Genomic DNA, 20,408 nt, shown 5'->3' with positions numbered 1-20,408 from the left:
CTCCCACCCTCCTCCCCTCTAGAACCCTCAGTTTGTTTTTCAGAGTCCATTGTCTCTCATGGTTGGTCTCCCCCTCGGATTTACCCCCCTTCATTCTTCCCCTCCTGCTATCTTTTTTTTTTTTCTTAACATATATTGCATTATTTGTTTCAGAGGTACAGATCTGAGATTCAGCCACTGCAATTTTTTAATGATGTGGAAACTCTTGCAAAATATTAAGCTAAAAGCGAGTAGGCTACAAAATAGTGTGTAGAGTGTCCCATTAAAAATACCTAGACACGCACCCAAGCTGAGACACCGACATGTCAACAGAAGTTACTTCTGGATGACCAGAAGGTGATCTCTATTCTCTTCTGTTGTGTTGTTTTGTTTTGGTCTTTAGCCCCCAAACCGTGTGCCTGTGTGTTTTCAATAGGAGAGGCTCTCCTTTGGCTGAGATGATCTCGACAGGAGGGCCTGATAACCCACGCCAGAAGGCAGGGAGCCGCGCACTAGACTCGCGGAGTTCCCTGGGAAGCCTAAGAGTCTCCGGCTACAATAGAACCTGGAGAAGAGTCCGTCCTGAGTTCACCTCTGGCGTCACCACCCCGACGCTGGGCGACTGGGGAAGCTGCGCCACCTCTCCGAATCCGGGTTCCTCTGGGGGGCGGGGGAGAGGAGCACACACCCCCTCTCCCCGCCGCCTCCCCCCCCACCCCCCGGGCGGGCCTCGCTCCCGCTTGCGGGGAGGGTCAGCGGGGCGCCGTCACGCGCGCCCGCGCCGTTTGCAAAAGCCCAAGCGCGCCGCGTCACGCGCGGGTGGCGATCGCTGCGGCCCCGCCGCCGCGCGGCCTCGGGGCGCGCGGGGGCGGGGCCGTGCGCGGGGGCGGGGCCGGGGCGGGGGCGCCCCGCGGGTAGCAGGCGCGGGGGAGGGCTCGCCGCCCCACGCTGCGGCCGCCCGCCGGGGCTTTCCCCTGGGCGGCGCCCGGGGAAGTCCCTGCGCGCGCGGGTATAAGAGCGCGGCGCCGCCGAGCGCGCCCCAGGCCGGCGGACCCCAGTCATGTCGCGCGGCTTCCGGCTCCTGCTCCTGAGCTGCGGTAGGGCCCCAGACGCCTTCCCCGCCGCCGCTCCTGGCGATACCCCTCCTCTTCTCGCTGGCTCATGCCGCTCTCTCTGTCCCTCTTGCAGTCTGCAGCCTGGCGCCCGCGACGCGGGAGGTGAAGGTGGCTTGTTCCGAGGCTGTGGACTTGCCGTGCACCGTCCACGTGGACCCTCAGGGCCCCTACAAAGTCTTCTGGGCCAAGGTAAGCGCGGCGATGCACGCGGGCGCAGGCTCGGCCGGCTCCGCTGGAGGCAGCGGGGGACCACCTCCCTTGGGCAGGCGACCCTGTGTAGCCCCGGCCGGCCTCCAAGTCGCCGATCTTCCCGCACGCCTTCCTTTTCCTCCCACCTCGCCCCTCCTCCCCCATCTAGGTGCCAGGCGATTAGATTAGATTAGATTTTGTTCCCCAAGGACCTAATCCTCTTCCTACCCCTAAAGGTGGCCTGAGATGAACGATCCAAATAAGCCGCTTTGGAAGCGCAGAGACCCTCTTTATTTGGATGAATTCTGGAGGCCACCTGTGGTTGTGGCCAGCAGGCCACGAAGAAAGCAGCTAGGGCAGATTTGGGTATCGGACAGGAGGCCTGTCCCCAGAGTTATGATTTCTGGTGTCTGGGGGCTGTGATGCCCAGAATTTGGGGGCAGGGAGGGAAGGAATAGGCACTTGGAGAGGAAGGACTAAGAGATTGTTCGAGATGATTTCGGCTTGTTTCCCAGGTGGGAGTTGTCTGTCAGCCATCCCCTGGCCCCTCGCTGGTCGCTGCTGCTTGGCGCTCCGGCAGGCGGTCCCGAGAGGCCCAGCATGGGGGGCATCTGGGGGCGGGGGCTGCGTCCCAGTAAGAGAAGTGAGTTGCTCTGGGGCGTTTTTTAAAGGATGCCTCTCAACTGGAACCTTTTCAGATGCTAAAACCGCCGTTCTGGCGGCTTTGCCAAGCCAAGCGGTCTCTGGTCTTTCGCTCACCTCCTTTCATGAGGTTACCCACAACAGCACCTCTAGTTTCAGCCAAGTGCATGTGATATCCTAGCCTTACTCTGCAGCATCTGACCTTAGAGGAAATCTCAGAGCGCAGGCTTTTCTTCTGCCCTCCAAAAAAGATGCGTTAAGAACCTGCAGCTGCATCTGGCCATTTAGCAAGGCAGCAGGGGACAGTGTGTGTGTGTGTGTGTGTGTGTGTGTGTGTGTGTGTGTCCTCTCCTGATCAGACTGTCAGTTTCCCGGACCGTGCTGCACCATTGCTTTTGTGTATTCTGCGCAGCACCCAGTGTTTGCCCTGCTAATTGCGAACGTGCCCAGTGAATCCAGGCTGGCACTTGGTGAGTTCCGCGCACTGGCTACATTGTTGCAGCCTTGGAGCATTGTCTTGTGTAGCAAAGTAGGTTCGTGATTATTCCCACTTCATTTCCGCTTTATTCACTGTGGGATCAGGGAACGGCGCAATTCCAAAATGGTTCTTGTAGTAAAAACAATAGCACCCAAACAAAAATACTGTAAAAACATGATCGTTTGAGTGCTCACTCTATGCCAGCCTCTGAGGTAAATATTTACCTACGTTATCTGTTTTGGTTCTTCCAATGGACTTAAGAGATCAGTCCTGCTACTGCTGTTCCCATTTTACAGATGAGGAAACTGAGTCTCAGGGAGGGAAGGAATCCCCACTCACTGTTGCGCGGCTGGCTGAATGATGGGGGAGGGATTTGAACTAAGTAGTCTGATTCCTCAGACTGAGTGCCCAGAGGCCTAACTTGATGTCTCTGTTTTCTACCTCAGCTACTTAAAGTAAAGAAAATAAAAGTGTCCTTGGTCTGGTCAGGCAGGGACTTAGTTATCCTAAAGAACGGGGGGCAGGCATGAAACCATGATCCCTTCCCAAGACAAATTTAAAAAAGAAAATAATATTAATATTCCCAGGGGAGTCATTAAAAAGTATTCATGAAACAAGTAGATGGGTTTTCAGACTGTAAAGTTCCAACAGTAGTCAGGGTAAATCTTCTTGGACAAGGTCATTTGGAATGATGCAGTAAACCATAGCAATTAACCTTTGGCTTCTCCTTGGATGTCAGCCGATGATGTAACTCTGTAATGTATGTGCTTGTTTATTGAGCATGGTTCTTTCGTGATTTACCCTGAAGGTGTCCCAAAACCCTGTTAAAAAAAAAATAAGACGACGGTCTCTTGGCATTTTCTTTTTTTCTGTTGGTTCATGGAATAGGGTCACTGCAAAATCATGCTGTCGTTATTTTTTTTAAAGAGGGAAGTGGTGATCAGGTCCCGGTGGAGAGGGGAGCCTTGTGATGCTGATAAACGATTCAGATCCCTTGAAAACGAAATGCATTGTTCCTTCAAGTGCTTTTTAACAGGTCTCAGCATGTTCTGTAGATATTTATTCTTTCCCAGCCCAGTAATTATACTTTTGTGCTGATTGTGTTTGTACAACAAAAGTGGATAGAGTATTCTGGAAATCAGGTCAGTGGTGAAATACTGAAATACTTGGGTTTTACAGAATATTGAGCAGCTTGTCGTTTTTTCCCCACACCACTTTCTTGTAAAATGTTTCCGGAGACTGAGAAGTGGCTATGAAAGAGGACTTTAAACCTTATGACCACAGCTGGTCTCGCTCCCGTCACCTCCCTCATCATCACTAGTGTGGTTTGTCAGACTCTGCACAGCTGTGGGCTCTGAGCTGGACAAGGGAAGCAGAGTCCCTTGGAGTGGGTTTGTTGTTGTTCTTGTTGTTGTTGTTTTTTGTTTTGTTTTGTTTTTACCATCCACCAGATTGATTCACATTCTCACAGGTCTTCTGCATATCACAATTACGGTTGTAATGACTCACAATTTAAATTTCCATGTACCACTCAGTTCACCCCCACCATAGGGCATCCTGCCACTGTCCAATTGGCAGTGATTACTAGTGATTACCAAAGGACCCATTAAACCATGTGTTTCTTATCATGTGCCTTTTATGGAAAGACCCAAAGCAGAGGGCATCCAATTAGTGTTTGTAATATTAGGGCGGGTAGGGAAGAAGCAGTGTCCATTTTATCTTCTGTTTCAAAGGCACAGTGAGAGGGGGTTGGGGGAGGTTTAATACAGACATGCACAGGGGGTCATAGGAGGAGCCAAGGGTGGGCAGAGATAGCCCAATTCCTGTTAACCCAACTCTTATTTCCCATGGACCAGTGTCATTCTAATTGGGATCCATCAATGGGTCCTCCTCTCATCTTTTCCTGCACATACCTGTTAAGGCACGGTAGGTGGTTGAGAAGAAATAGAAATGTGCATTCACATATCCATTAGAATAGTAGCTAAATTTAGCATTTAAAGTTGTGAATTGATTGTGGTTGTTTAGGGAGGTATTCTGAGAAATTATGCAAGCAGACTTTGGTCCAGCACTCTTCTCCCATTGGCTGCAAGCATCTTGGCATCAGAAGGCATAGCATCATCCCATGTCTGCCAGGAGTAAGCACATCCATTAAAGGGCTACTCCTGGGCGCCTGGATGGCTCCGTCGTTGGGCGTCTGCCTTCGGCTCAGGTCATGATCCCAGGGTCCTGGGATCGAGCCCCGCATCGGGCTCCCTGCTCGGCGTGAAGCCTGCTTCTCCCTCTCCTACTCCCCCTGCTTGTGTTCCCTCTCTCGCGCTCTCTCTGTCAAATAAATAAATAAAATCTTTAAAAAAAAAAAAAGGGCTACTCCTGTGCTACCTGCTGAGTGTAAGTGGGGTCACAGTCTCTTTTAAAGAAGCTGCACTAGTTTGGAGAGAGAGGATGATACTGGATGGAGTGTGAGCACAGTGGTGTTCGCTACTAATAATAACAAGTGGTTATTTATCAGAGAGATGCACTACCATCTTGTAGCATGCTAGGAGTTCCAAAAGCCTATGTTGATGCATAACGAAAGAGGATATATAGTGTCAACCTAGGATGATATTGTGGGGGTGAGGACAGAGACTCGTCACAAGACAAATGCCCTTTTCAGATTATTTCCAACGGAAGGGAGAAAGGGGAAGTAAGACTGATTTCAGAGGTCAGTCTTGATTTTGGAATAGTGAGAAAAGCCCCCAGCTGTGGCAGATCATGGGCTATCCCCTGGCCCAACAGGGCTGGCAGAGAGGCAGTTAATGGCTTGCATGAAGCAACTTCCAAAGTTCAAGGATAGTCACCACGCAGATCTTGCTTGTTCTTGATTTGTTATGAAGCTGTCTTCGGTGTATATTGCGAATCTCCTCTTCAGTGTAGCTGTATTTTCTGTCTTGACTGTCGTGTGTGATGATGCATCACAAAGCAAGAAGCCCTGCGAAAGCAGAATCCTAATTAGTAGGCACTGGAGTTGATGAACAGTCTGGGCAGATGTGATCTGTTCGGCCACAAATGTTGATGGACCCGTGAAGGAGCCAGCGTATGCCGCTCACTAGACTTCCTTGATTCTAGAATTTTATCTGCTGTAAGATAGATTTAAGAGCATATATTTAGGAGAGAAAGGAAACATTTCCTATATTAACCATTGAAATGTGAAAACAATGTGTGTGTATGTTAACATCAAAGGAAAGTCCTATGCTACTTGACCTGGTGGAATCACTTTTATGGGCTTTGCCTTAGGTCAAACCCCAAAGGACATAAAGTTGGTTTTCAGAGGTCTCTTGTATTTACACTTTCATTAGTCAATATTTCTGAAGTCCCAAATGTGTTCCAAGTCCTGGGCCTCGTGCTGGCCATCTTAAAATCAGCAGGGAATTTTGCCGGAGGACTATCTTGAGCAAAGGTGTGACAAAGGAATCCACAAGCATTTTGGGGAACCACTGGGGTGACCAGTGATCTGGAAGGGAGAATTATATAGGAGAGGGCGGGGAGATGTTACAGAGAAGGCTGGAAACAGGTTGTGAGGAACCTTGAATGCCCAACTATAATGGCTTGAACTCCTTTTGGCAGCAAGGAGTCATTGAAAGTTTTTAAGCAAAGAGGATGACCTAATGACACGTATTTGTAAAGAAGAGCATATTTCTTGTGGTGAAAGACCCACTCTGATTCATCCTGGAAGATGAGTCCCAGAGGGGGGCCTTGTTCTTTCACTACAGCAAAATCCAATCAGGTCAACTCAGCCAAGACCTCAGCACATTTCTGAGATTCACCTTCCCTTCTTTCTTGGCCACCCGTCGTGTCCCATGGTTCTACAAACAGGTGGGCAACACAGCACGTGGCTGCCTCAGAGGGGCTCTAGAAGTCTCAGCCAGCTGAGAACGGGCCAGCACTGAGATTTTGGGGACAGTGACAAGTCAGAACAAAGTTGCTACAGTCTTGCAGGGTGCAAGAGTGTAGGGAGGAAGAAGACAGCTGGGGGTTAAACAGAAAGAAATCAAACACTTGTTTTTCGTGAATAAAAGGGGAAACCTAGGTCATGTGAGAAACAACATTATCTTAGTTCTGTATTTGGTTATACCACTACACCAAGAAGAGGAAGTTAGGAGAAGGTCTCAGTGATGTAAGGGAAGGTCTAGCGTAGAGCAGGGCTAAAAAGAGATGCATTACCTAAAAAAGGGTTTCTTCATCTAAAATTGTTTGCATAAGCTTTTCCTGGTGACTCCAGTGATGATCCCAAATTTTCTACCAAAAGCCCTAGCTCAAAGCTAGACCCATGTACTTCCCTAAGATTTAAAGAACACCCATAAACCGACTTTGGATTTTTGGTTTTGCACTGAGGTGTAGCTGATTAAAATTCCTGTGTGGGTCATGTAGTATTTGTTCAGACTAGGGAGCCCAAGGCTTATTTCTATCACCTGGTGTTTTGTGGAACACCAACTATTGGTCTACTGCATGTTATTGTCCCAAATCTCTAAGAGATGATAGATTCCAGAAGAGGGGGTAGTTGGTTAGGATTATAGGTCCAGGTGGGGAAAACTCAGGAGAAAACAGGATGCCAGTTGCCATAAGCAATTCATAATCACCTTGGACCAGACACTCTGGGTCAGTTCTGGAGCACAAAAGTTCTAAATCAGATTAGGCCTGGATGTCTCATTCCCTGAGGAGAGGGGAGCATGTGAGCCCACGGGACAAGTAGGGCTGGTCTACAGGCTGTACCATGTGGAGAGAGCTCCCTCCATGCCACATTAATTTATGGGGCGGTTCGAGGTGTCCCTATCAGTGAGGACCCTTTCGGTTGCGAAGCGTTGTAATCCAGTCAAAACTCGCTTAAAGTAAAGGGAATATATTGGTTTATATAGTTGAAAGGGCAGAAACTTTAAAATTATTTCACACTTCAATTATACCTGGTGTTGTGGGTAGAATTATGTCCCACAGAAATATTATCCCTGGTATCTGCAAATGTGACCTTATATGGAAATGGGGTCTTTGCAGAAGTCATCAATTTAAAGTGAGATCATACTGAGTTAGGGTTGGTCCTAATCCAATGGCCAATGTCCTTATAAGAAAACAGATACAGACATAGACACACAGGGAGAGCACCATATGAAGCTGGAGGCAGAGACTGGAGGGATGTGTCTCCAAGCCAAGGAATGACAAGGATGGCTGGCAAACACCAGAAGCTTCTGGAATGAGGCATGAAACAGATTTTTCCCTAGAGCCTTCAGAGAGAGAGCATGGCCCTGTCAGCCCCTTACGGGCTTTTGGCCTCCAGAACTGTGAGAAAATATATTTCTTTTTAAGATTTTATTTATTTATTTGACAGAGAGAGACACAGAGAGAGAGAGGGAATGCAAGCAGGGGGAGTGGGAGAAGGAGAAGCAGGCTTCCTGCTGAGCAGGGAGCCCGATGCGGGGCTCGATCCCAGGATCCTGGGATCATGACCCGAGCCGAAGGCAGACGCTTAACGACTGAGCCACCCAGACGCCCCTTTATTATTTTTTATTTTATTTTAAAAATTTTAATTCCAGTATAGCTATAATACAGTGTCATATTAGTTTCCGGTGTACAACATAACAATTCAACAGTTCTGTACATTACTCAGTGTTGATTGTGATTAGTGCGCTCTTCATCCCCTTCACCTATTTCCCCCGTCCCCCCACCCACCTTTCCTCTGGTAACCAGCAGTTTGTTCTCTGGAGTTGAGTCTGTTTTTTGTTTGTCTCTTTTTTTTCTTTGTTCATTCGTTTCTTAAAAGACGAATATGGGGGCGCCTGGGTGGCTCAGTTGGTTAAGCGACTGCCTTCAGCTCAGGTCATGATCCTGGAGTCCCTGGATCGAGTCCCGCATCAGGCTCTCTGCTCGGCAGGGAGTCTGCTTCGTCCTCTGACCCTATCCCCTCTCATGTGTTCTCTCTCTCTCAAATAAATAAATAAAATCTTTAAAAAAAAAAAAAGACGAATATGGTATTTGTCTTTCTCTGACTTATTTCACTTAGCGTAATACCCTCTAGATTTATCTGTGTTGTTGCACATGGCAAAATCTCATTCTTTTTTGTGGCTGATAATATTCCATTGTGTGTATGTATATGTATGTGTATATGTACACACACACCACGTCTGCTTTTTTCGTTCATCTATCGATGGCCATTTGGGCTGCTTCCATAGTTTGGCTATTGTAAATAATGCTGCAGTAAACATAAGGATGCATACATCTCTTCAAATTAGCCTTTTCCTCTTCTTTGGGTAAATACCCAGTAGTGGAATTACTGGATCATAGGGTAGTTCTGTTTTTAATTTCTCGAGGCACCTCCATACTGTTTTCCACAGTGGCTGCCCCAGTTTGCATTCCCCCCAACCGTGCACGAGGGTTCTGAGAAAATACATTTGTGTTATTTTAAGTCGCTCAGTTTGTGGCGCTTTGTTATGGCTGAGTAGGAAACAAATAGAGCTGGATTTAGAGGTTCATGAATATCCCCAGGGCTTGGTGACTTTGTCCCTCAGCTCTTCCTTTCTTCATATTGGTTTTATCATCAGCCTCCATCTGCATGGCAGGGAGACTGTGGCTGATAACTGCAGTCTTGCGGAGCCTCTCAGGATCACGTGCAAAGGAAAAGATTGTGCTTCTCTTCTAATCTGTCGACAAATGTCTGCTTATATTTAAGTGGCTTTGATTGGGTCATGTGGCCATCAGAGCGGTCTCTCTGGTCAGATGTCAGGCCTGAGTTACGTGTGTCTCCTCCAGAACCAGGTGTAGTGACCTCTGAAGGACGTGAATCAGCGCTCATAAGACTGCCCCTTCCAGGTCCCACGGGACCCATGAGATGCGAATGGAAGGAGGACGCGTGGCGTGAACAACGAATGGGCAAATCCCAGTTCCAGCGGGTTTTGCCACATTTATTATCATGATGCTTTAGAAAATTCAGAATGTTGTGGATATTTTGGACACATTGTGGGTTGAAAATAATTTCTCTTTGGAGCAGAGGTTGGGACTTCTAGAACAACTTTGCCAGGGAGGAAACGGGAAGTTATCAGCAGTAAAGAATAACCGAGAGCGTGGATAGAGTGGCAAGTTATCAGATATAACAACAGCTGCTATGACCAACATTCCCTGTACTTTCATGTATTTTCTCTTTTGATACCTAAAATAGCTCCGAGTGGCAGGTAAGAGAGTCACAGGTGGGGAAATGAGACTCAGGGATGGGGTGCTTTACCAAAGACGACCCAGCTCATTGACCGTGAATCTGGACTTTGGGCCTTCGATGCCAAAGCCAGTGCCCTTGTAACTCCCACATTTTCTCTAAAATTTACTTGTTCCCTCAGCAAATGCCTTTGGAATAATTCCAGTGTGCCGGGAACTATTTAGAATGGGATGGGAAATATGTGGGCTGGGAAAATGAGAGAGAAGTGTAACACGTTTAGGGCTCTCTGTGTGATGGACAGACGCTGTGGCCTGTGATACACGCCCATCATCACGGTGTCTTCACACCACCCTCGTGAGATACAACTCCCCCCGTGTCCGCAGAGCAGATGGGAGCTGCAGGGTCAGTTGGCTGAGAGTAGAACTAGCCGTCGTAGGGCTGGGCTTCGCTTCCAGGTCTGTTTGACTCCAAAGCCTGCGCTCTTAATTACGTTGCCTCTGCCAGACTCATAACTCTCTTAGAAGCCATAAATTCAGCTCTGTCTGGTAGACCCAGTAAATTTCGAAGTGGAAAATCATTTTTCCAATAAAACTACACGTAGAAAAAAACGATGTTAATGCGCATACATTCTACCCTCATTATGACATCAACCTCCGAGCCAAACTATTTTGCACGTTATAAAGAGCTGTTTTTATGATGAATGAGGATTATATTGGCACTTTGATTGAGTTAGAAACCAAGGTACATGAAAGTTAGTGCATGAGAAATGCAATAAAGAAAAGCTGTTCAATGTGATTGGAATATATCAGATTACTTTCATACCACCTTTAAATACATAAAGTCCATACCTTTAAATACGTTTAATCAAATTGTTGGATTAAATATTTAAATGCATATTTCACACACATTTTGCTCCTCAAAAAAATCTCTTCCTTTTCTTTTAGTTTTCTATCACATTCTTAAGAGATCTCCTGTATGATAAATTTGAATTCCAGGTTTGTGATCACAATTCTGTCTTTGCAACAGGCATGGAACTATTGCTCTTTTATATTCAAATATGGTAATTTGGAGGTGAGCATGTACTTGGATAAAATTATTTAAACTGAAAAAAAAAAAAACTTCCAGCAATAACAGGGTTTTTGATTGAAATATCGGTTCAATTTAAAACATATTAATTCTTTATTTAATTTCTTTTATTCTAGTTCAGATTTATCCATCACTAAAATAAACACTTAATTCACCTGCCCTTAAAATTCATACTTGTATTTGCTTGCTTTAGCATTCAGCAAATTAAAGAGTTTATTTAATTTGGGGCTTGTGGTTTCCTTAAGGTCAAATCTCCATTTTAGAGAAAGAATATCTTACTTAAATTATTTAGTCACATCGAGGGCCTTGAGACAAATCAAATGTCCCACGGCTTTCTGAAAATGAGATGTCCTGTATTTTACCCTTCTCTAATCCAGTCAAAAATACAGAATTGTCAGCGTAAGAGTTAGTGCATGGAGCGTGGATTTTTAAAACATAATTGGGATGAGTGTTTTGAGGAGTTAATTTGCCCAAATCTTGTTGTGGTTTAGCGCACTACAATATTAGCTTTGTAAAGTACGCATTAAATAGTCCCCATCAATTATGCTTGGCTGTGAATGAATCCGAGGGTTCCTTTTGTTATAAATTACTATTTCCTAAAATGCTTTTGCAGAGAGGCAATGAAACACTTTCAGATTTGGAATGTTTAAAGAGCTGTTCTTTGCCAGTGGTTGATTTTGAGCCAGCTCAACTGTTTATAAGAACTCATAAAACAAAGCAAAGTTGAGGATGGCCCATTTGCTGGTTGCTTCTTTTCCCTCTTTCTGAAATTCTCCTTTGGTTCTTAACGGTGCTGCTTTTCGCCACAGTGGACTCAGCTGATAGCTGCTTGGCCACAGAACTGAAGTTGATGATTTGAACTTTTGCATAAAGAGTCTCTTGGTGCTGCTGGTACCTGCTTGTATTTTGAGCATATGCAACGTTAACATAAAATCGACAACGATTTTTGCAGCTGTAGGCAAATCCCAGACTCCCCAGATGGAGTCACATGAGAAGATCTATCTTGAAATGGCATAAAGAAGGAGGAATAGGCATTGTGTGTACCTACAGCTTGAAGCTAGAGGGAGTGTTCTGAAATATTTCCAAGTGCATTGTGTGAATTCACAGAAGATTTTGCTGTGGTTGGTCATCAGGCAAAGACCGCTGCTCGTGACTTGGGCAAGGGTTCCCACGTTCAGCCCGTAGTTTGCTCAGTTTTCTGGGCCTTTCAGGAAGACCCAGGAAGAGGCCATTGGAAGCTGGTCCCATGAGAACTGAGATATTTTGCCATGATCCCACGGATGGCTGTGATGGGTCAGTAAATCAAAATTCTGCAGGTTGGGGCGTCTGGGTGGCTCAGTCGTTAAGCGTCTGCCTTCGGCACAGGTCATGATCCCAGGGTCCTGGGATCGAGCCCCGCATCGGGCTCCCTGCTCGGCGGGAAGCCTGCTTCTCCCTCTCCCACTCCCCCTGCTTGTGTTCCCTCTCTCGCTGTGTCTCTATCAAATAAATAAATAAAATCTTTGAAAAAAAAAATTCTGCAGGTTGCTTTGGGGTTCTTTGTTTTGCCTTTTGAAGCTAACTAGAGGCCTACTGGAGGTTTTGCCATGGGCCCGTGGAAATTTGACCATCGAATAAATGCCTTCGCTGTTGATACTGCTGATTTTTAAAGTGAATTCTTTTCTGTGGTGGGGCGGAAGGCCTTCGCCAGCCTATTCTCATCACCTGCACACACTCACTCCAGCCGGTTTGCCAGCGGCAGGAAAATAGGGCCACCTTTCTGTAAATAAGCGCAATAGGTTCTGTTTCCACCCTCTCCAGAGGGCTCCGCGGTTTGGATCTTGACTTTCAGATGGATCTTTCTGAGTTGAGGGGAGGGGTCACTGGCTGGGACCAGCGGCCCCCAGGGAGAAAACCGGAGATGGATACTCTCAAAATGATTGTTGCAACCAAGTTTCCGTCCTTTCAGATGCAGGATTTCTAGCAAGACAGGCTCTGGTGAAATCTATTAGAAATAAATCCGAGTTGACGCATTTGGATGTTAATTCAGAGAAGAAAGGCAGGATGAGACAGGGAGGCAGCAAACACTGGGCTGCGTTCCTTCAAACTGGCCTCGTGGAGGTGTGAGGGCGGCTCTCGGGACAGACGGACCCTGGAGGGTCCTGGGCACCTGCCCCTCAAAAGCTCTGGTAGGAAGGAGCCCCTCAGCCAGGCGTGGAGAAGGGGGCAGGGCGTGAGCACGCGATGAGACTGCAGTTCGTGGTTTAATTAGGCTTGAAAAGGGGAAAACTGGGCTAAATTAGATGTATTCTAGAATCAGTTGCATGGCTTGAGTCCCCCCTAAGTTTCCTTGGGCACTCCTTGTTTTTTTTTTTTTTTTTTTTTTGCTTTATTTTTGAACATCTGAAGGCCGCAGTCTGTAGATCCTTGATTATTTAGGAAGGAACCTTTCAACACAAGAAGAGCCGTCAAGAAATGGGGTTTACTTTCATAGAGTCTGCCTGAGAAAAGCCCTTCGTCTCAGCCCCGGGTGCCGGCAGTGAACGGAGCGGGGTTTCTTGCGGGAGCCGTAAATCTGCCACCAGATGTCTCTGCAGCCCGCTCCGCAGAATGCTAACGAGCACCGGGGTGGGGGAGGCCGGAGCCCTGGCTTTCTGGGGACCTCCCGGTGCATTCCCTCACGTTGTAAATGAAGCAGAAGCCGCCGAGTGTGTGGTGTGTGTGCGTGTTCTTCCCTGAGCTGCCTGGGGCTCCCTGGGCGCCCCCCCCCAATTCCTTGGTTCCTGATTTCCCCGCCGACTCCCCCTGGCCGGCTGCCAGCCCCGATGAAACACAGGGAAAGGGGGGTGAAGGCAGGGCGGTGACCGCTGCTGACCGCTCCGTCCTTCCCGGAGGTGGCTCGTTGGTGCTGTCCCAACGCTAGGGACAGGAAGGGAATGCCACTGAGGCCCGGGTTCCCTGCTGGTCCCCGGCCACAGGGCCAAGGGCGAGGGCTGCCCCCGCGAGCCCTGAGAACAGTGACTTGCCTTCCCGTTTGTGTCACTCGGTTTTGGAAGCTTGAAAACATCTCAGTGGAGGACCGGCGGGCAAGCTCGTTAGGCAAACTAAACATCTATCTGGGGGAATAATGGGACGGTTGCCCAATCTTTGGAGTACTAGATGATGCAAAGAGCCCACCAATTTGACCAAAAAGACCGTTGAGGGAGAGCGACCCAGCCAGCTGCGCGGGGCTGGATTTGGCGTCTCCCGCCTTCAGGCTGCTCTGTGCGGGTACAAAGACTGAAGCTGTCAGTGTCCTTCCACGTGCGTCTTGGCATGAGCAGCCCGTGATCTGACACACACGGTGTGCCCACAGCCTTCCTGCCCCGCTGGGGAGTCAGCCCGGTCCAGCCTGCGGCGTCACGCGCGGCCCCACGCCTGCCGCGGGTTTGGAAGGACGCGGTGCCCATTTCTAGGAGGCACGGCTCGTGCCTCTCCGTGCTTTTCGCTGAGTCGTCGGGCCGTAGTCTCCAGTTTAGGAACAGTTCCAGATAAAGGGCCGAGATACTAAGGATCATTCAGTGGGTGAGTTGGTATCTGAAGAAAACAAGAGAACGTTTAATACAGAACAATCGGCCACAAAATATGACTCAGTGTGATTCATGCACTTCATCTCGTCACCCTCGTCCACATGTCGTTCTTGCTCGTGGCAACACTCTGTCCTCTGTGGAGGCTGGAAGCTGGGCTACACAGAATCATAAAATGCAGGCCTGATCTTATTCCAGAAAAGATAGAGCCTGAAAGAATTTTCATAGGTTTTCTCCTCCTCCTCTGAAGGTCACACATGCATAATATTTGTCTTAAAAAAACTAGCCAAGGATGGATGTTATGAAAACAAGAGGCAGAACCTGGATGGTGGCGGGGGGAGGCGGGCGTGTTTGCAGGCTCTGTCACGGCGTGATGCAGTGTGATTCTTTTTCAACAGCTGATGGAGGGTGGCAAGGAGTGGGCTGAGGTGCCCCAGGAGGGTCTCCAGTACCACTGGCAGAAGGAAGGCTCCTTGGAGGCCCCCGGTGAGGGGCTGTACTTGAAGATCCAAAACACTAGTCGCTGCCACACGGGGACATACAGGTGCACTGTGGAGGAGCTGGACGGGCAAAGAAACCAAAGCGGCACTGTGACCTTGAAAGTGACAGGTGAGGTGACCTGCTGCACCTGTTTCCTCCTTGCAAAATGCGTGTGCACTTGCACTAGGCCCTAAACCCCTCTCAACTGGAGTCTAACTGGGAGCTTTGGATTGCATCCGTGCCTGAAAGCTAAATTCTCCTACAAGAATGTCAGAACTTTTTCTGCTCCTTCCTTCCTTCCTTCCTCCCTTCTTTCCTCCCTTCCTCCCTTCCTCCCTCCCTCCCTCGCTTCCTTCTCTTCTTCTCTCCTTCCCCCTGCCTTCCTTTTTTCCTTCCTTCTTAATAAAGACAGATCTACCCTAGTCAGATAAATGCCAAATGTAGCCAAACCACTAATCAGGGTGTTGTTTATTCATACGAGAGTCCTTTGAAGCAAATAGGAAGTATCCAAGACTAATTTTTGGAGAAAGGGTATAGTCCTGAATACATCAGGCTACTATAGGGCGTTTCTAACCTGGGCCTTTCTAACCTGACCTAAGGGGGCTGCGTCATGTTGCCACCTTTTTACCACGAGAACAGCATCTCCATCCCATTTTGGTGGTGACTTTGCCCAACACCTCAACTAGGGCCGAAGAAAAAGGACACAGCGAGAAAATAATGTTCCAGTGACAGAACACACGTTTTTGCTCTATGCAGTAATACCAAGAATTGAGCTCCAGGACGAGGATTATCTCTTTGGATTTCTTTCCCATACTTTTTCTTTATGGAGCTTAAAATACACCTTGCATTTGACTTTTGCCTAGCGCTTATTAGTGGTGGGGGCTTGAAATGACAAACTGTTGTTGTCATAGAGTTTCCTGATTTTTGTACCATAACGACTTTTTCCTTTTATTGGGAATCTAAAAGGAATCTGACTTAAGAGAATATTCCTTTTTTCACAAGAACAGGATCACTGTGCTGGGCTCAGTGTTTGGATTTGGTTCACTGTTACACACACACACCCCCCTTATGCCCTTCTCAATCTTGAGCCCCTTAGGCTGCTTTGTTGGTCTTCATGCACTTGCTACATCCAACACGGCACGCTCTCTGCTGGTGTCCGTGGTAGCCAGCACACGGTCGGCTGCGTGTGAATATTCACGCTCACACGAGTGATGGAGGGAGAGCGGAGAGAGGAGGCGTGTTGTGTGGGGAGCGGAGCCGCGAGAAACCGAGAACAGCTGCTTTCCTCTCCTCTCCTCTCCTCTCCCGACCACGTTGCCTGCAAGTTAGTTGGTTAGACTCCAGAGTCTCTGGGATCAGGTTCAGCTCAGAGCAATGCTGCTCATTAGCGTGTGACCTTGAGCAAATCGCAGTCCTCGCATCTCTAAAACGGAAGCGACTGCATCTCCAACATGTGCTTATGGTGACGGTTGAGGGGGATATCGCACTAAAATGCTTAGCCCCATGCCTGGGATACACTGAGTGCGGGATGAAGGTTAGGAACCGTTAGGAAAATGGCTCTCCACCTTTCTTTTCTCGAGTCACAGACCCTGGAGGGAACACATCCCTGCCAATACTCAGGAGATGCTGAATCCAGCCTCAGGGGTTGCCAGCAATCTCCAGGCCCATCCCGGCCCCAGGGGAGGACCTCCCCAGTCATCTGCACTCCACCTGCCCCTGCCTGGGCCTTCTAGCAGATTCAGCACATGTTGGATGTCACGTCTGAGTGAGGAGAAGCCGCGCTTGCTCTGTCTGCTCCTGGGCTGTTGGGCTCCTTCTGCCTTTGTGTCCCCAAATGCTGCAGCCACAGCCTTTGGTGGTCCCCTGGGAGCCCCTTTGCCCACCTTTGCGGCGGGCCTTGGCGGAGGAGCTTTCAGGATTCTATAGAGACGTGCTGACTTCTTCACTCGTAGCCCGGCAGCTCGCCCGCCTCGTTCCTTCATCCCCCGGCCTCCTGCGGGTAGAGCACCTAGTATTCTCCACGGGACAGATTCACAAATGGTGCGTCACCCAGTGTGAAGGCATCATAGAAGCCAGGAAAGGCCGGGCCTCTGAAATGGAGGCAGGTGGGCCACGGGGTCAGTCTGGCCTCGGACTCCCGGCTCTGCCCCCGGCCTCACTCCCTCCGCCTCTCCGCGCCCCGAGCCCTTCACCTGTAAGATGGGGGTACTCACACCTGCTCCAGTGATCAAGTGAGATCCGTAGGCCAGGCCGGCTGCACATGGCCAGGCACAGGTGCGAGTGAGCGCCAGCTGCCACGGTCACCGCTGTTGCCGCCGTCCCTCGCGCTCGTGTTCCCGATGGCCCAGACGGGAACTTAGGAGTGGGAGACAAGCAGGACGCGAAAAAAGCCGGCGCAAAGCATTCTTAGCTTCTTATCATGGTCGCAAAGTCCTGTTAAACGGCCTCACATGTTCCTCATGTTTTGTTTTGTTTTTCTTAAGGATGCCCTAAGGAACGCAAAGAAGAGACTTTTCAGAAATACCGAGCTGAGATTGTACTGCTGTTGGCGCTGGTTGTCTTCTACTTAACACTCATTATTTTCACTTGTGTAAGTATCTTTTTAAAAACACCGATTATGATGAAAAGATCACCTGGGGCACCAATCCGAATATATTTTGTAGACAGCGTGAATCGTTTAATGGTGGCGAGAGATGTCCTTCCCTGAACCTTGCACTTGCCAAGGCGCCCTCACTGTGAGCTCATTGCGGGAAGCGCCGGGCTTGTTTTCAGTCTGCTTGCTCTGTGCAGAGCACTGCGAAGAGAAAACAAAGTAAGGTGTGCGAGGGAGGTTTGAGGAGGCCCGGGTGGGGCCGGTGGTGGAGAGTGCAGCACCCACCTTCCACCATCCTGGGGCAAAGGCACCACTCTTGCCGTAGGCTTGTGAGCCTGTGTAGCCACGGTGGTAGACCAGCCTCCTTCTCTTGACCTTGAACTGTTTCCCCCTGGTGGGGTTCTCGCCTCTTACATTTTCGGAACTTCCACCCACTCCTTGAGAATTAACCCCGAGAAGTCAGGATAGTGGGGCGTATACAGGGAGTGTCCTGGGGTGCTTAAGTGTCCTTGACATGCCCTTGAACTGTTGGTAGCAGGCTCTCCAGCTTCAAGACCCTGAGCCTCTTTCCGCATGGCCACACGCCTGGATTGACCAAAGTTGTAGGGGAGCAAGGCCAGCTCTGGGCCTGACGCACTAGGAAGTGGTCTGTCCCATGTGTCCCAGTAGCATCAGGAAGGACAGCCTACTTAGGGCACAGGACAGAGCTCACCCAAGAGCTGTCCCAGGGCCAGTTCTTGTCACTTACCGGCCCCCTCTACTTACATCCTTGCCTCTCTGGCCGTGGACTCATCGCTTGGGTGCTAGTTTGGATGTCAGCCAGTCCAGTAAGCACCTACCGTACAGGCATTAAGCTAGGCACTGATAGGGGACATAAAAAGGTTATAGGACATAGCTCCTGCCCTCAAGGAGCTTATGATTTGGTCATTAGAGTTCTCTGCACACAAGATAATTAGAATTACTGGAGAGCAATATTAAAGTTGAGTGACTTTAGTTTCTTGTTGGCAAATGCCTGTCTCTATGGGCATTGATTTTCCTTGCAGGTAACTAACAGCAGGGGCTTGCAGTGGCCCCAGCCTGTAGTCAGGGCATCCCGTGGTCAGTTTGGAGCGGCCAGTGAAATAGTAGGAGCCCACTTGTAGACTGAGTGAGGCTGCCAGAATGAGCTGGCCAGCCAGCTCTTAGGGAACAATGCATTTTCCCGATTACTCATTTCTCGACTTGCCTCTTTTACTTTTCAGAAGTTTGCACACCAACAGAATATTTTTCCAGATTTTTCTAAGCCTGTCATGGAACGAGCTTTTCTCCCAGTCACTTCCCCACAGAAACATCTGGAGCCAGTGACTCTTCACAAGACAGAACTGGTATGAGCAGGATTTCTGCAGGTTGTTTTTCCAAAAGTCAAAGAAGGCTGAGTGGTACGCCTGGACGTCCCCCAGGACAAGAGAAGAATGAGCGCCACACTGAAGAAGGCATCCTGCCTGTGAAGTCCTTCTGAAACCCCTGACAGCGGGGCCCAGCCCACTTTTTGTGAGCAGGACTTTGGAAGCCATTACGTGACCACGTAGCATGGGGCCACCTGCAGGAAGTCCCTAGCACTGCTGCTTCACAGCTACCTTTCTTAGCATTTTCCTCAGCTATCTGGTCAACCTCTTGGAAATCTTCTCAGTCATATACAAGCTATGGTGAGACGCAATTGGAAGAGGGTCTTGGGAAATACAGATGCCCGGAGCTGGCCCTGTGATGGACTCTTGAGGACCACTGTCCTCTGCACATCTGGGAAACATCTCTTTGAATTTGCTTGTGTTTTCTTGTACTAGCCCAGATGGTTTATGTCTGGGAGAAATCGACAGGCCAAACTGTGAGACAGTGGGGAATATTTAGCAGATAATTTCCCGGTGTGAAGGCTCTGCTCTTACTAAGGAGTATTGTGTGTACATAGAAATAACAAGCTGATGAACTGTTCCCCAATGGGGCTTTTTCATCTGTGAAAGACACCCATAAAGAAGCAATAAAGAAGAGTGCCACATTTATTTTTATATCCACAGATACCTGTCAAAGAAGGATTTGTCTTTTGTTCTCCTTTTGAAATCTACATCTATGGTTAGGTGTCAGGGCTGATGGACAAGTGACCTCAGTAGGGAGTGTGAGTGAGAGGTCAGAGAGGTCAGAGAGCATGACCACAGGACAGCCAGCTAGGTGATGATCTGTTGGAGATGCTGGACCAATCATGCAATCCGGGTTCTAGCCCCGGTTGTCCCACTACCTGACTGTATGATCTTGAACAGGGTCCTCATGATTTCTACTTTCTCAGTTGTAAACCGAAAGGTTGTTGTCTGAGTTGATTGCAATAATGTATGTGAAAATGCTTTGGAAAAGCATAAAGCACTATAAAAATTTGAAGCTCTGTTGGGTCATTATCCTTGTTATTACAGTGGTGTTCTAGGCATGAGAGAATGCCTTTCATTTTTCATGTTTTCCATCACTCCAAACAAAGAAGACCACAAATAAGCCTTTTCCATAGTCTTCTGCGAGTTCTTTTGGGGAAGTGAGGAGGTCAGGTCAGTGACACAGCAGCCGAAAGTACTCCAAGATAGGGACACACAGGAACCGCTGGGCCGTGGGGAGGAAGGAGTCCAGAAAATGTTACATTGACATTTTGACAGTTGTTGCGTTTCTCTTATCAAACTTGGCCCTTTCCCAGCTTGCTTTCCAAAGAGATTTTATCCCATTAGTAGTGTGTGCATTGCCCACACTGATGTGAGGGAGTCAGAGGGAAGCCAAGGTAATGCAGTGTTCTTGCTTTTTTGTCATACCCTTCGTGTCATGAAGTGACTGCATGTGAATAGGGAGTGTTTCTCTTTTTTAGATTTAAAACTACTCCTAAAACTTTGGGATCAGTGCTAGGATGTCTGTAAACTAGTTTGAGAACCAGAACCCAAGATGAAATTCTGGAGGTGTAACATTGGCTGAGCCCTTCCTCCGAGAGAGAGGGCATTTATGGCTGGCAGACCTCTATGAAACAGCACCCCCTTGTGCCCAAGGATGCCCTGAATCCGTCCTCGAGTTGCCTTGCCACGAGGATGTCCATGACCAGCTGGACCACATGCGTGACTGCTGGTAAGGGGTG

At 48.6% G+C, this 20,408-nt stretch overlaps 1 protein-coding gene across 2 annotated transcripts; it reads left to right on the top strand.

Annotated features, from left to right (window-relative positions):
* Positions 1-919: 919 nt before the first annotated feature.
* CD83 (CD83 molecule) lies at positions 920-19,685 on the top strand. 2 transcript variants are annotated; one of them, XM_045866348.3, is made up of 5 exons: positions 920-1,076; positions 1,168-1,283; positions 14,604-14,814; positions 17,169-17,275; positions 18,523-19,685. In XM_045866348.3, exons 1-5 carry the CDS (start codon positions 1,040-1,042, stop codon positions 18,646-18,648), a joined length of 597 nt encoding a protein of 198 aa, XP_045722304.1. In that variant the 5' UTR covers positions 920-1,039; the 3' UTR covers positions 18,649-19,685. The 2 variants fall into 2 exon arrangements, with proteins under 2 accessions (XP_045722304.1, XP_045722303.1); XM_045866347.3 differs by having other exon boundaries at positions 921-1,076; positions 18,520-19,685.
* Positions 19,686-20,408: the final 723 nt, after the last annotated feature.

The sequence above is a fragment of the Mirounga angustirostris genome, unplaced genomic scaffold (genome assembly GCF_029215605.1).
Source record: "Mirounga angustirostris isolate CCGP_5_RB_7025 unplaced genomic scaffold, mMirAng1.0.hap1 SCAF_8, whole genome shotgun sequence".
Taxonomy (NCBI): Eukaryota; Metazoa; Chordata; class Mammalia; order Carnivora; family Phocidae; genus Mirounga; species Mirounga angustirostris.
The sequence above is the reverse complement of the archived record's forward strand: the minus strand, read 5'-3'. Positions and strand labels throughout refer to the sequence as shown.